The 13,302-nt window shown below is 39.8% G+C and overlaps 1 protein-coding gene across 1 annotated transcript in view; it reads left to right on the top strand.

Annotated features, from left to right (window-relative positions):
• Nucleotides 1-13,302, top strand: part of LOC126247987 (protein dispatched) — a 148,787-nt gene that overhangs the window by 51,695 nt on the left and 83,790 nt on the right. The window contains exons 4-5 of the mRNA XM_049948570.1: nucleotides 1,094-1,234; nucleotides 2,778-2,937. Of these exons, the coding sequence (XP_049804527.1) occupies nucleotides 1,094-1,234; nucleotides 2,778-2,937 (301 nt within the window). The remainder of the gene's footprint in view (nucleotides 1-1,093; nucleotides 1,235-2,777; nucleotides 2,938-13,302) is intronic.

Here is a 13,302-nt window from a genome sequence, read left to right on the forward strand (position 1 = left end):
TGTACTTTTTCCATAAAGGCATTAGTGAAAATGTTTGATACATTTAATCTGTACGAGTGGCTGAGGCTGCTGGCAATAATGCGTGTCCCTCGGCTGTCAAAGTGGGATAATGTCATTTTGTCACCTGATTTGTGCCCGTGATGAGGCACAGTGAAATAATGTGGTCACTGCTGGTGACCTCTATGGACAACTGCCATAGCAATTTCCAGTGACATATTGACTGCTTTTATAAGAAGTGACATAAATTTGGATCTGCACAAAGGGATTACAGTTATTATAAAAAGAAATAAATGCAGTATTACAATAAAAGTTGAAATAAATCTGGCAATAAAATTAGTAGATCTCACGCCAGTACCCTTGCAGGGTTGTCCACTCCTCCACTTGTCCAGCTGTGATATGTCTTACTTTACTGAGTTGAATCATATTGTCATTACATTATGTATTTGACAGGATAGTTTTGTTTAATGAAGCAAGTCATTCCTGAACATGGTGTGTTTGAGCTCCACTTTGTCTTACCAGATCTTACTGGAATTAGTACAATGTTGTTTCCTTCTGGCTTGAGTGGGCTCACCCAGCCAGCTGTAGTGGGCTCACAGTTTAACATCTAATATGGAATCTGGCAGCAGTTCAGCTTGATTTTTTAAATATACAAAGAACTGTCACAGATAAATGGCAAGAAAGGTGGTCTAGGACCACTTTGCGATCATACCTTGGACATTATGATTTGAAGCCTGGCACTTACCTTCATTCCATACTAGCATTGAAATGTGTGACATCACAACCAGAATTGAATGCTTCTCATTCTCTGTAATACTAAACACTGTCTGCTGAATTGTCATCATTTTCTCACATAGTGCTTCATAGAATGTTGCCATGTGACTTAAGTAAAACTGTTGTATTGCTCAGTATTGTGAAACCTTTTGGTCTGTAGATGTAGTTTTGTAATAATGTACACATTGTGCTGTGTGAAGTTCTGTGCCAGCACACAGAACAAAATTACACTACAAATAACACTGTTATTCACATAAGTAGGAGAGTTAACTCATGAATGTTTTTCTGATTCTATAGTAATTGTAATTGTTTTTCCACATAGGGTCAGAAGGTCAACAGAACTGAAATTAACAGAAACGTTATAGCTAAAGTGATTTATTCAGCTGATGAAAGTACATACAATGCAAATGAAATACCAGATCAACTTGAGGATACAGGAAAAATTTCTGCAGTGTATTCAGTGGTAAGCTGTTTCTCTTTTATGGCAATGATATAAAAGTAATGATGAAATGAATAATTAGCTGTGTATTTTCAAATGCTGCATTCTTGGTGGCCCTTATCCACTTAATTCCCCTGGAATGTGTTTTGAATTGTACAGTCAAGAGATACGTGGTTTGAATCTATAGCACAGAAAATTCCGATAGTGATGAAGCAACATGTGTTTTGAATTGAACAGTAAACAGATACATGATACTGTGTGATGTCACAGTTTAAAGTTTATGGCCACTTTTTCTTCGTGATTACAGGTCGTGTGTATCTGAACATACTGTAAAATTATTGCATGCCACAATATGTGATCAACAATTTGGATTTCACTTAACGATATGATTGGGGGTTCTTATACATGACACAGGGAACTGATGGATTAGTAGTAGTGGGAACAGTGATCAGAAATTTTGATCATCTGGTGTAACCTCACCCAATTTTATTGTGTGAGGTTGTGTGGGGCATTCAGTGTTTGTGGCATTTTACCAACAGACACAACAAAATAACAAGCCTAAATCAACAATGCTTTGAATAAATTGGTAAGAAAACATTAGCTCACATGCAGGATAAACTTGATTGTACATGCAGTATTGAAGACTTGCCAGGAAGACAGTGACCACATTTATCAAAACCTTTTGAGTATATCTGTATTACTAGAAAGTTCTGCACTATATTATCAGAACTATAACTATGGTATATTACTGAAACTGCTTCTCTCATTTGTTCTATCCCTTCACTGTTGTGTGGCTTTAACACATGGGTCCTTGTCATACACCACAGATTTTAATGTGGCCTCCAGCATAAGTGAATGACAAGTAGTAAAACAGTTCTCAGTCTGAAGATTGTTTTGAGTACCACAGTCCTGCTGAGAGATGGTGTGTTGTTGCTTTCCTCCAACCTTTGAACTGAATTTGACAGCCAGTTATAGGGGAACCTACAGTTTAACTTCAGTTTCAAACCACAGTGTCACTTGGCATTTTTCACATCAACAAACGTAGCCAGGAGTGAAAGAAGTGATGACTGACAGATAAAAATCCTAGTATTGACTGGGAACTGAACATGCGACCTTTGGACTTGTAGTCTGGCATTTTATGACTGAAGTACCGAGCCAGACAAGTGAATGATAAGACTTGCAAATGAATTAATCCTCTTTATTAAATCCACAGAAATGGTACCAAGTACATAATTTGGCTTGGAATATGAGCATGTGTTGAAAATAGCCAACAAGATAATGGATGAGAATTCAAAATTTTGAATTTTGTGTTAATGTCTTTGCTACTTTCACTGTTTTCATACTACAGCTTCTAAGTAAGTGTTTTAAACATGTTGTTATTGGTCAGATTGTGGTGGAAGCTTAGTTTTATGTCTTTGTTGTTTAACAGCTCATGATTAGATTACATAAACAATGTTCATGTTCCATTGGGACTTCTAACAAATACATTGTTGCTTGACTCTTTTGTGATGCTCATAATTGGAATGCTATTTTACTCTTTTTCTGTTTAACCGTATTTTGAATGCAGTTTGTGCAGAATGAACATCAAATTGAGACAGAACCACCAGTGGAAGATGAATGGGAAACATTAACTCACTTGGGAGAAGATCCTAAGAGACATGGAAGTGGCAGTGATCATAAAAATCATGTGCACTTGGCTAGTGATGGTTTTTTCTGTTCTGCTCCAAGTAAGTATACTGATATGTCAGTAAATACAGTGTTGTTTCAGTATATTAGTGGAATTTTACAAATTTTCTTTCTTTCGTGACAGTTTGCTTATGCTTCGCCTACTGTTTAAAGGTGCACGTAAGGAAAAGAAAACAAGCATCTACAGTAAAGTAATGCTACTGATTGCATTAGCAAGTGGCCTATTAGTGTAACTATTTTTTGATAGTAATCTATGTCATGCTGTGAAAAGTTTGTCAAAATTGATCAGCTTAGTGACAGTGGAGAAGAAACTTACTACAGATATGTTGTTGCAGTCAACTAGAAAAAATCGCTGTACAAAATCTTACCCAAAATACCCAAAGGGTGATGATGCAAATTTTTTAACCAATTTGTTCAGTTAGTGATGCACACCTTCTAAATAAGATCCATTGAGTCTGTACTCTGGCATTTGTTGTTTCCACTGCTTGAGACCTTTCTGCTTGTAGTTACCTTTGAATTGAGGAGCTCCACCATTCTTGCCTTTTGGTGGAGCGTAGTAGCATGCCTATAGTAAACTGCTTATCCACTGCCACAGAGTTGATTGATTTTGGTGAATCGTGTCACAGAGTAAATACACAGTCTCTTGCTAATGTGTAATAACTACTAGTTCTTTAGTAATGCGAGCAGCTCACTTATTTGGTGTCAGGATATGTTTTACAATGATTATCTGGAAAGTAACCTGATATGCTATACATAAAATAGTGGAATAGTTAAAGTGAATTTATTAGAGGGAAAAAACTTAGAACTTCACCTTTGTGTTACTTCTCTGTTTTATCACAATTCAGATTTAAGCATTTATCATATTTCAATGAGTCTACAAATACCCTCGGCATAAAATTCTGCCTCCCAAGATTCTAGCCCACTGTATCATCATCATGAAGCTCATCATCAGTGTCAAAGCAGTGGAAGCCGAGCAACTTTTTCATGAAAGTGAAGAGTTGGAGCCAAGTCTGGGCTGCTGAGTGGATGTTCAGAAACATCGATTTTCACAATGTTTTTCCTCAGTTTTCTGTATCAGTTCATTCCAGATTACAGCCAACCTGCCATTTCTGTAATGAACCTCAGAACCTTGAGCATTAGCTCCAAAACTAAACATGGCCCCATTGTTCTGAGTCAAGTGGAATCTTTAGACAAACCTGAGACTTTAAAGTTTTTTTTTGCGACAAGCTAGGCTGAGACTTCCTGGACTTGTGCCATAGAGCTGAGAGTTGTAACAGTCTTAAATGGGTCAGGGATGCACTTCACAACAGAGGCTACCAGGTAACTGACTGTGTGTGAGGTGCACACAAGTTCTTGTGTGTGTGGGTTTTTTTCCCCCTGTAATGTTAGCTGAAGGATCCAAAGAAATGCACCCCAAAGATGAGCTTATTTAAATCCTAGTTATCAGCTGCCAAAGTATTCATGACAGAGCGCCAGAGTTTGAAGCACTCCTGAAAAGAAGTGGAGCTCACTTAATACTAGGTAAAGAAATTTGACTGAGACCCCTAAATTCATAGCAGTGAGACTTTTGGGGTGAAAATGGAGATGATGTAGTAGACAAGAAACCCAAAAACACCGAGATAAATACTCAAGCTTCGTGCGAGGTTGTTTGGGCAAAACTCAGTATCAAGGGTGGGCTGGTATGACAAGACTCCCTATGAAATAACTCTAAATGCCTTCTCTGAAAACTAATTAATGCAGATAATTTGGGTGCTCTCTCATGATTGCAATAAATAGACCTGACTTCTCTGAGGATGTCCATATTAAAACTGGTAACAGTGAGCATGAGCCATTTTTAGCAACTATGATTATCAAGGTACAAAACGGCAACTAAAACATGGTGATTAAACTAGGTATAGAGGCAATACTGTCACATCTCAAGGTAGAACTTGAAATGCTTAGTTCTGCGCAGGAGCAAGTAGAATAACTATGGCGCAAGTTAAGAAGAATAGTTGATCTAGGACTGGATTCATGTGTATTTAATAAAAAAGATAGTGATGGAAGACACCCTTAATGGTATACAGTCTCTGTAAAGGAACACCTAAAGAAACAGTGAAAACTGTATAATGGGTTTAACCTTCGAGTGGGTGCGCCATTTTTTTTCATGAGTGGGCTCTGGGGTATTCAGTACCCCACCTTCTGTGATAAGTTAAAATTTATTTAGGAATCAATTAAATGTTTCTATTTTGCAGTAATATTGTTATATATTCATTTCAAAAGCTTTAGTCAGCACCTTAATGTAGGAATCCATGATACAAATAATGATAAAGGGAAGACATACTTTATATAATTTATATATGACAGACAATGCAACACATTACAAATAGAACTCTCTTATAGCTTATTGTGGCCCTCAGGATATCCATGCGTGTACTGTCTGTCTCCCTAAGTCTTTTACATTCACTTAAATTTATATGTTGTCCTTACTTTATACCTATCAAAAAAAGAAGAAACTCTTGAGTGGTGCCAAAATTTCACATCTGTCCACAACTCTACAATCTCTTGTATGTTTTGAGTTTGTTCTTAGGTTGTCAATATATTTGTTAGTATGGGATACTATCATATCTATTATATCAGTTTCAAAAAGTTTGAAAAAGGCATCAATTTCATGAGAAATATTGTTTGAATAGCTTGTGAAACCGGGTGAAACTTTTGTAATATTTCTTTGCAGAGTTTTTTATTTTAGAGGCCAGTTTTTACTCCATTTTGGTAATTCATCTCTTCCTAAGAAAAACCCAGTTTCTGAACGTCTTTCTTCCTGATTCTCACTTTCATCTTCATGTTCAGAGTTAGTTTTATGATCTTGGTCACTAAAATGGACTTTGTCGTCAATCACCTTCACTTTCAGCCTCCTCAGAAATATTTATTCAAAGTCTCTCTGTGTCATTGAGTTCTTGAAGACATTCTGGTATGTCCTCAAGCTCTATAATCTTTGTAGGTAAAAACAATTAGACCAAAAACACTAATTGTTGCCTAACGATTCATACATCGTGAAAAATGTACAAAAAAATTACTTACATATTTTTTGATCCTTGTAATAAATACTGTTATGAAAAGGTACTTTTACAATTCAATCCTTTGCTTAGATATAGTCAAAACGCAGCACACTTTAAAAATTGTCAGAAAGAAACTAATTTAACAATTTAACAAGAGCAAGTGCGTGGGTACGGTGTGCCCCACTGACACAACACTGAGGTCTCTTAGTCATGGAGGCATAGAGGGAAGGAGTGGGGCGGAGGGGAAGGGGGAGGGGGGAGGAGGGTCAGGTAAACAAGTGCCTAGAACTGCCATGTCACTGGGCCCTGCTTTACATCACTACGAAATTCCTCAATGGGGTACTCAATAACCCAGCGCGCCCGCTTGAAGGTTAAAATAAAGCATAGGAGTGTAGGTAGAGCAATGCTAAATGAAATTAGTTTGGCTCTCAAAACAGCAAAATCTTACTGAAAGATTTCTCACAAAACTTAAAGAAATTCTTGCCATGTGCAATAGCTGTTAGTGGCACCAAAGTTAGTTTCCACACCCTAATGAACAACAGAGGAACTGAAATTGATGGTAGTGAAGCAGAAGCAGAGATGCTTTCAAGTGTTCCTTTACAAAGGAAAATTAAGAGTATTGCACTAATTTAATTTTCGTACCACTGCAAAGATAAGTGATGTAGATATTAGTGTCGAACATCATACATTCCTGGTCTAACTTCAGAACTCAGTGCTCAATTTACAGAATATAAGGTACTGTTCGAAGAAGATACACTCGGTGAGTCAATGCTGGTGGCTGGGAATAAACTTATTACATCTCTTGAAGAATCCAAAAGGAATTCTTGGGTTAAAACTATGGAAGAAATTTATCTAATGAGAAACAGTCATAAAGTGTAGAGATTATTGAGACGTCTCAATAATGACCCAACCAGATCCACAGCACACTGCAGCATCACTGCAGATCATATAGCACATCAACTGCTCATGAATGGGAAAGGAAGCCATAGGATCAAAGTGCCAAAAGTTCACCAAGAGGCCCAAGGACAAACGAGTGATCTGACTCTCCCATTTGAGATATCTGAATTGTACAAGGCTTTTAAGGAGAGCAGGAGAGCAAAACTGGTATAGCATTCAGTTTAAATGACATCCGTGTGGAGCAAATCAAGAATTTTGGCCCAGCAACAAGAAAATGGATCCTGCAGCTTTTCAACAACTGCATGAACTGGTGCCAACTACCAAAGATCTGGCAAAAGAGCAGGGTGACAGCTCTTCTGAAACCTGGAAAGGAAGCAAATCATCCCAAGAATTTCAGACCAGTTAGCCTTTTGAGTCACCTTTATAAACTGTTCAAACATATGATTCTGAATAGAATCCTATCAGTAATAGACCCTCTTCTCAAACCCGCACAAGCAGGATTTCGACCAAACAAAAGCTGCACAAGGCAACTTTTTAATCTCACTCCAGGGCAACTTTTGAATCTCACTCAGTTTATACAGGATGGCTTTGAAACCCGACAAGTAACAGGCGTGGTCTTCGTGGATCTCTCGGCAGTGTATGATAGTGTCCATCATTGGCTACTCTATGCAAAATTATACAATATGATCAAGAATGCCCACCTCGTTAGACGAATCAGCACCCTCCTCCAAAACTGCAGGTTTTTTGTTGAATTTCAAGGACACAACGCAGTCGCTGGAGAGCGCGGAAAAGTGGTTTACCTCCGGGAAGCATCTTGGCTCCACTTCTCTTCAACATTTATAACAATGACCAGCCATTGACCCTGGGCATAAGGAGATTCTTATATGCAGATGACCTAGCCCTTGCTGTGCAGAGCTCATACTTTGAAACAGTGGAAAGAAACCTGACAACTGCACTTAGAGCACTGTCAAGCTACTACAATCAGAACCACCTCGGACCAGACCCTTCGAAGACACAAGTGTGTGCCTTCATTTAAGAAACAGGGAAGCTAATCGTGAGCTACATATTGGATGGTCAGGCATCCAACTCCAGCATCATCACTCCCCTAAATACTTTGGAGTCACTCTTGACCGAACTCTGACATTCAAAACTCACTGCAAGAACACCAAAATGAGAATCTTCACTTGAAACAACCTAATTCGCAAACTAGCAGGGACTCAGTGGGGCTCACATCCACAAACTATTCGCTCTTCTGCAATGGCACTGTGCTTTTCTTATGCCGAATATGCTTCCCCAGTCTGGTACAGGTCATCTTGTGCCAGACAAGTACACATTGCTCTCAACGAAACCTGCAGGTTGTCACAGGTTGCTTAAGACCTACCCCAACTGATAAGCCCTACTACCTGGCTGGACTAGCACCACCATGGGTACGCAGAGCAGTGGCTGCCAACAAGGAGAGACTGAAAGTGGAACAGAACAGTGCCCATCCATTCCATGGGCATAATCCATCACAGCAACAGCTGAGATCGCTAAAGTTCTTCCTGAGGACATCAGAGAAGCTCACCATTTCACCAGAGAAGGTAAGGCTGGAGTTATGGAAGAAGTCAACGTCTCACATGCACGGATGGATGCCAGAAGCTGAAGAACTACCACCTGGACACAATGAAAGCTGACTGGTGTGGAAATCTTTAAACAGATTATGATCAGGAGTTGGACAATGCAGAGAGAACCTGAAGAGATGAGGCTTCATAACAGAAGATATGTGTTGTGATCGTGGACAAGGACAAACCACAAGCCACACACTTCAGTGCCCTCTGTTCCCTACATCCTGTATGAAGATTGATCTGCAAGCCACTCCAAGTGCCTTGGAGGTTGCAAAGTACTGGTCACATGTAATATAAATGTATGGCTACTGTAAATTTGTATGTTTCTGAGACTCGAGAATAATAATAATTGAGAAACAGCTAAAGTGGCTGAAACTGAACAAAGCTCCAGGGCCTGATGGGATTCCTCTCAGAGTCTATACAGAATTTGCAGCAGAATTAGCCCCCCCCCCCCCCCCCTTTTAACCATTATATATGACAGATACGTTAAAAAAAAAAAAAAACTGTGCCGAGTAGTTGGAAGAAAGCACAAGTTGCACCTATCTACAAGAAGAGTAATGAAGTGATTCACAAAACTTATGTCCAGTGTCTTTGATGATGTCCATTGGTTGTATAATAATAAAACATATTCTGAGATCAAATGTAATGAGGTATACTGAACAGAATGCCTTCCTTTGTGCCAGATATTGTGGTTTCTGAAAACATCGGTAATTTGAAACCTGACTCCCACTTTCCTCTGTCATCCTGAAAAACATGGATTAAGGCAGTCAGTTAGAAGTAGCATTTATAGACTTCCAAATCGTATTTGACTCAGTACCATGCAGTGCTTATTAACAAAAGTACAGTCATATAGGGTATCAAATAAAATTGGTAACTGGACTGAGGTTTTCTTGGTAGTGAAGATGCAGTATGTTATCACTGACAGGTATAAAAGTTACTTCAGGTCAGGTGTACCCTACAGAAGTGTGTTGGGACCTTTGCTGTTCTTTTTGTATTTCAATGACCTGGCAAACAAAAGTAACCTCAGAATTTTTGCAAATGATGCAGTTAACTGTAATAAAGCATTGTCTGAAAAAAGTTACACAAACATGTAATCAGATCGTGATAAGATTTGAAATCAGTACTAAGAATTAGAATGTGTCTTGAATGTTCAGAAATGTAAAAAAATGTGGTATCCTGTGACTATTCTACCTGCCCAGAGAGTCGTGAATATTAAAGCACCACTTCTGGGATGGGGAGGTGTGCCATCCTCTGATCAGATCTGCCCAGTGGATTGACGACGACAGTCAGTGTGTCGGCCAGTCTGGATGTCGTTCTTAGGTGGTTTACTCCAGCCCACTCTGTGAATACTGGGCTAGCACTCAATTCATACCTAAGTTACATGAACTTTTAGGAAACTTTCACTAACTTTCACATGAATAACACTATACGCATTTCTTTGGGTTACACGTGTTCCGTTCTGGGGAGTAACGGAGTGGCGACAGGAAAATCATCTGGCTACCCCTTAAATTAACAATACCAAATTCGTAAATAAATGTGCCAACCCTGTGGTGATGCAGGACGATGGCACAAGAAAAAGGAGAAGGGCCTATTATTACAACTTCATTGAGTCACAATTACAATCAAAAGTCATTGAATCACAATTATAATTAGTCAACTTGTACAAGTAGCTGAGTGTAAAAATTTGCACTGATATGAAAGAGAATGATCACATAGTCTCAGTCATACATAAAACAGGTTCAGACACTAGTTAGTTGGTAGGATACTGAGAAAATCCAATCAGTCTACTGTAACGATGTCTGCAGCTTTATGCATTGTTGACGCCATTTGAGAGCAGGGGGAGCAGGTGCAGGGTTGTCAGGGTGGCTATTCTGACCTACTTATCCCAAACGGATGGGTTCACTGATTTGGAGCAGGAGTATATTCAGCAGTGCTCATGTTGCAGCCATCATATTGTTTTATTAATCTTGTACAGAATACAGCAATGCTGTAGGCCCATATTCCATCAGGCAGAGTGGGTGTCAAACCCACAGTCCTTTGTTTCAGTACGCTGTTAGGATCTTAGCCTTAGCTGTAGATGGCACAATGTGGGTAAGAGTAGAGCATTCTTGCTGGGCAGTCACCTCTGCATCAGCTGATGCTGAGTCAGTGCTGGTGATACAGCTGTACTTCACAGCCACATCATAAGTGGTTGGTGCTGACAAACTGCCCAGTAGCAGCTTGTGGCAAAGATGATGTCATCCAGGGAGCGAACTCCGGTCCCAGCATCTGCCTGGTGTTGTCGGACAACAGAAATCACCAGTTGGGTCAGAGGCCTGTAGAGTCCCAATTAGACCCTGGAGCCTCTCAGTGCAATATGCCGGACCATATAGCAAGTGGTCCTGTTGGACAGTGTGTGTGACATTGGTGGCTGCGTCTGTGGACAATGATGGGGAGACGATGCTTGCCTTGACCACATTTTGCTATATCACTCTGGGGTCGTTGTTGAGTTGATGCCCTTTGCCAGCTGGGTGGGAACTGCAGTACATGTTCTGGCCCAGAGTGTTGTCGTCTAGACACCTCAGGTGTTATGTAGTCACCCTGTCGTAATGCTGAACTGGCATCCCAGATATCAGTAACAGTGGTGGTTGACGAACGGTGATTATGCTTACGTACTTGGCCTGCAAGGAATGGTGTAATGCTGAAACAACTGCTAGCAGCAGTCTGCGGCAGCTTTGAGGTCATCAGGTGTTGACATGCAAGAACTGGTTAGCAGTTCTACATTACAATGGATGTTTTCTGTAGAACTCTAATGCAGTCAATCCTAGAATAATTCACAAGTATGGGGGCACACACTAAATACGACTAACAGAAGTATTAAACATACAAAAAAGGACAGCACGAATGATCAAAGGTTTGTCTGACCCATGGAATAGCATCACTGAGATGATGAAAATCCTTAACTGACAAGCACTTGGAGATAATCATCAATTATCCCATGAAAGCATACTTACAGAGTTTGTGAACCAGGATACTGTGAGGAATACAACTACTCTCTGTGTGTTGATTCGGTAGGGACTCTGAAGACAAGATTAAACCAATTGAAGCATCCACAGTGGCATTTATGCATTCATTCTTCTGTTGCTCCATATTTGACTGGAACTGGAAGAAGACCTAATAAGTGGTAAAGTAGAAATTAGCCCCTGTCCATGCACTTCAGAATGGTCTGTAGAGAATATATGCAGATGTAGATCATGAGTCCTTCCCCATGAACCATGGACCTTGCTGTTGGTGGGGAGACTTGCGTGCCTCAGTGATAGAGATAGCCATACTGTTGGTGCAACCACAGTGGAGGGGTATCTGTTGAGAGGCCAGACAAAAGTGTGGTTCCTGAAGAGGGGCTGCAGCCTTTTCAGTAGTTGCAGGGGCAACAGTCTGGATGATTGGCCTTGTAACATTAACTAAAACGGCCTTGCTGTGCTGGTATTGTGAACGGCTGAAAGCAAGGGCAAACTACAGCTATAATTTTTCCCAAGGGCATGCAGCTTTACTATATGGTTAAATGATGATGGCATCCTCTTGGGTAAAATATTCCAGAGGTAAAATAGTCACCCCATTTGGATCTCTGGGCAGGGACTACTCAGGAGGACATAGTTATCAGGAGAAACAAAACTGGCCTTCTACAGATCAGAGCATGGAATGTCAGATCTCTTAATCGGGCAGGTAGGTTAGAAAATTCAAAAAGGGAAATGGATAGCTTAAAGATAAATATAGTTAGGAATTAGTGCAGTTCGATGACAGGAGGATCAAGATTTCTGGTCAGGCGAATACAGCACTGATTGTGGTCCTCAGTCCATAGACTGGTTTGATGCAGCTCTCCATGCTACTCTATCCTGTGCAAGCTTCTTCATCTCCCCATACCTACTGCAACCTACATCCTTATGAATATGTTTAGTGTATTCATCTGTTGGTCTCTCTCTACAATTTTTACCCTCTGCACTGCCCTCCAATACTAAATTGGTGATCCCTTGATGCCTCAGAATATGTCCTACCAACTGATCTCCTCTTCTAGTCAAGTTGTGCCACTAATTTCTCTTCTCCACAATTCTATTCAATACCTCCTCATTACGTATGTGATCTACCCATCTAATCTTCAGCATTCTTCTGTAGCACCACATTTTGAAAGCTTCTATTCTCTTTTTGCCTAAACTATTTATCATCCACATTCCACTTCCATACATGGCTATACTCCATACAAATACTTCTAGAAAAGACTTCCTGACAAATCTATATTCAAAACAATGTTAATAAATTTCTCTTCTTCAGAAACGCTTTCCTTGCCATTGCCAGTCTACATTTTATATCCTCTTTACCTCGACCATCATCAGTTATTTTGTTCCCCTAATAGCAAAACTCATTTACTATTTTAAGCGTCTCATTTCCTAATCTAATACCCACACCATCACCCAGGGCTATAAATACAAAACCAAATAGGGGAAATGCAGGAGTAGGTTTAATAATGAAGGAAAAAATTGGATTGCGGGTAAGCTGCTATGAACAGCATAGTGAATGCATTATTGTAGCCAAGATAGACATGAAGCCCGCGCTTCCACAGTAGTACAAGTTTATATGCCAACTACCTCTGCAGATGACAAAGTGATTGAAGAAATGTAGGAAGACATAAAAGAAATTATTCAGATAGTGAAGGGAAATGGAAATTCAATAGTCATGGGAGACTGGAATTCGATAGTAGAAAAAGGAAGAGAAGGAAAAGTAGTAGGAGAATATGGAATGAGGGTAAGGAATGAAAGAGGAAGCTGCCTGGTAGAATTTTGCACATAACATAACTTAATCATAGCTGACATTTGGTTTAAGAATCATGGAAGTAGGT

Source organism: Schistocerca nitens, chromosome 3, assembly GCF_023898315.1.
Source record: "Schistocerca nitens isolate TAMUIC-IGC-003100 chromosome 3, iqSchNite1.1, whole genome shotgun sequence".
Lineage (NCBI taxonomy): Eukaryota > Metazoa > Arthropoda > Insecta > Orthoptera > Acrididae > Schistocerca > Schistocerca nitens.